Here is a 3060-nt window from a genome sequence, read left to right as displayed (position 1 = left end):
ATGAGCTTTCTCTGCAAACTAAAACGCACTGAAATGTAAACTGTTATAGGCCCATTCAACCTTTTGACTATTGAATTAAGGCAAACATGCTATGGCTTTTGTAAATACGATTTAGATATTTTGTAAGATTTTAAAATGAATGCATTTCTCATAAATATGCATGGTGGCATGTAAAATCGTAGTAAAGTCTACCTCAACACTTCACCCTATTGGTCAACAGGTGAAACGACATCTGACACGCCCACAAAGTCTGTCCAGGACGGGGCTATAACTGGCGGGCACTACAGTCATCAGGGGTTATATCGTTTGGTTCGACTTGGATTGCTACATAGCGTTAGATGTTTTGGACTAAATATCTCAGCTTGGTTTGCCTTACTGAATTTGGACAGGTGTGAAAGGTTAACTAAAATAACATTTTATAATGGCTCTCGCCGATGCGATGCTGCCGTCGATTACTACGTTTTCAAGCAGTAAGACGATGGAGGAAAGACAGTCTGCAATTGTCCATGTAAGTGTACTTTTTTCCCCCGATGTAATTTCTTCAACAGAAACTAACTGAACATACAAAGTTGATAACATAGTGTGCAATTTTAATTATAATGCTTGCTTTTCTTTTGTTTATTTCGCTATTTTATTTGCTCGAGAGAAATATACCCACTGGGCAAAAACTGGTTGAATCAACGTTGTTTCCACGTCATTTCAACCCAAAAAATGCAATGTGATGACTTTGAATCAGCGTGGAAAACTAATTGGATTTGAAAAAAGTAACCAACCTAAGGGAATTTCGTAATTTCCCCCAATTTTTAACCTAAATCCAAATACATGGTGACATTTTTGTTTGATTTTAGTTGATTTCATGTTAGTTGACTCCAACAAAGGTAAATCAAAACTGACGTCTGTGCCCAGTGGGTATAGCCTATATAGGCTACACAAAGAAAAACCCACAACTGTTTTGGAAAGAGGTTCTCGACTGAAACAATATTTGAATGACAATGTCGTTTTATTTACATTATAGGACTGGAAAGTGGATTGTTGCAATACCAGCACAACAGGTGATGACTTGAGATCCCAGATTGAAGTGGAGCTCAGTATCGTTGAATCACCTGCAGTGACCAGAGATGAAGATGACCTGGGGAAATTCTTGGATTTAGAGTTCATTTTATCCAACACCATTGGATCTGAAAGTGGAACCAATAACAACTCATCTCAACAGTCGTGCTCATACTCACTGCCCGAGTCGCCGGAAAGCTGCAGCACAGGGCATGACAGCGACGGTTCTCAGCTCACACCCAATGCTTACGGCAGCTATAACTTCAACACAAGTCCTGGGCACAGTCTGGTAGCCGAGCTGCTAACCCCAGAGATGAATTATCAGAGCGACACACTGTTAGACTACAGGCTGAAGCAGCCTGCCACGGACAGGCGGGAGTACACTGAACTGCGGGCCTTGAGTATAGCTACTGCCACTCCAGTCCACTTACAAGTGACCGACTCTCATCCCATGGGATACAAAATAAAGACAGAAAACACTGAGCGGTCATGCATGATGGCAGGTGACTTCATAGGACACATGTATGATGAGAAACACATGCGTTCCCTGCACACAGAGTTCGCGCACCATCAACTTACTGTTCAGGGGTTTGCACCTCATGGCATGCAACAGAGTGTGTCCCGAGATGGGATGGGGCACAAAGACTGTCACTTGACAGAGATTAACTCTCATCAGCATACTAACATGGCACACCCGCAACAGTATGAGCCATATCCACCGCAGTACACGCATCACCAAGGTGCGCTACAGTATCATGGACAGTACAGGATGTTCAGGGAGCCCATGCGGGTGCACCACCCGTCCATGCCGGGGGTGATGTTGACCCCACCATCATCGCCACTTTTGGAGTTCTACGCGCCAGAAGATAGCAAACCCAAACGGGGCCGCCGGTCTTGGGCGAGAAAGCGCACAGCCACTCACGGCTGTGAATTCCCTGGATGTGGGAAGACCTACACCAAGAGTTCCCATCTAAAGGCTCACATGCGAACACACACAGGTAATTACACTTAATTTACAATATAACCTATATGTTCTTCTGTTTTGTTGGAATCTATCTTCAATTCCCCCCCCCCCCCCTCCAAAAAATTAGACACTAGCCTACTATGCACGAAAATCTAACTGTATTGTTCTTGTAATCCACAGGTGAGAAACCGTACCATTGCAATTGGGAAGGCTGTGGTTGGAAATTTGCGAGGTCTGACGAGCTGACTCGTCACTATAGAAAGCACACCGGTCAGAGGCCTTTCCAGTGCCACTTGTGTGAGAGGGCCTTCTCGCGCTCAGATCACCTCGCACTGCACATGAAGAGGCACATGTAAACAGAAACAGTTGGATCTGACTTTGAACGTTCTAATTTTGTATCATGGCGATAGACTGGACATGACATGTAAATGCTTGTACATACTATCATTCTCTTCTAAATGATGGGAGTACAATATTTAAGGAAAAGGAGAGCCTTTCTTGCTTACTCTTGCATTTAAATTATTGAGTGTTGGTGACTGCTGATGGTTGCTATTTTGGCTTTTGAAATAAAACACTGAACAATGGCTGGCTGTAGCCTACCCAATATTTTTTGTACATATGCCTACATGTAAATGGACATTTGTTTTCTATCACTTAGGCCTACTGCATAACTTTGATACTTTGTTGCTGTTTACAAGAATCACCAGACTTTCCATGGTTTTCTATAGTTTTTACAATAAAATTATGTGTATTTCAAAACATATTTTTTTTCTATTTAATTGTTTGAATGCTTAGGCTTATTATGCTTCTCAAAGTGCTCTTAATTAAATCAGGTACTTAACACTGCCTTTCAATGTTTCATACATTTTGTATACAAAATGATGCTAAAGTTGTAAGGAAATATTCTCCCAAAACTGTACTAGAAATACTTGAAGCTCTGAGAAAATATTATCCACTCTGTAAGTGCAATATAGTTTTGTAAAATCACAAAGACAAAGTGTTACAATAGCTCTGTGTTTTATGAAAATAAAATAATATGGACATTA

General features: G+C 41.5%; 1 protein-coding gene across 1 annotated transcript; it reads left to right on the top strand.

Annotated features, from left to right (window-relative positions):
• The first annotated feature begins 243 nt into the window (after nt 1-243).
• LOC110530323 (KLF transcription factor 17) lies at nt 244-3060 on the top strand. The gene is made up of 3 exons (XM_036985959.2): nt 244-508; nt 1016-2048; nt 2195-3060. The coding sequence occupies exons 1-3, from the start codon at nt 422-424 to the stop codon at nt 2368-2370; spliced, it is 1296 nt and encodes a 431-aa protein (XP_036841854.1). The 5' UTR covers nt 244-421; the 3' UTR covers nt 2371-3060.

The sequence above is a fragment of the Oncorhynchus mykiss genome, chromosome 8 (genome assembly GCF_057628025.1).
Source record: "Oncorhynchus mykiss isolate SJ-2025 chromosome 8, ASM5762802v1, whole genome shotgun sequence".
Taxonomy (NCBI): Eukaryota; Metazoa; Chordata; class Actinopteri; order Salmoniformes; family Salmonidae; genus Oncorhynchus; species Oncorhynchus mykiss.
Note: the sequence above shows the minus strand (reverse complement) of the source record. Positions and strands in the feature narration are given on the sequence as shown.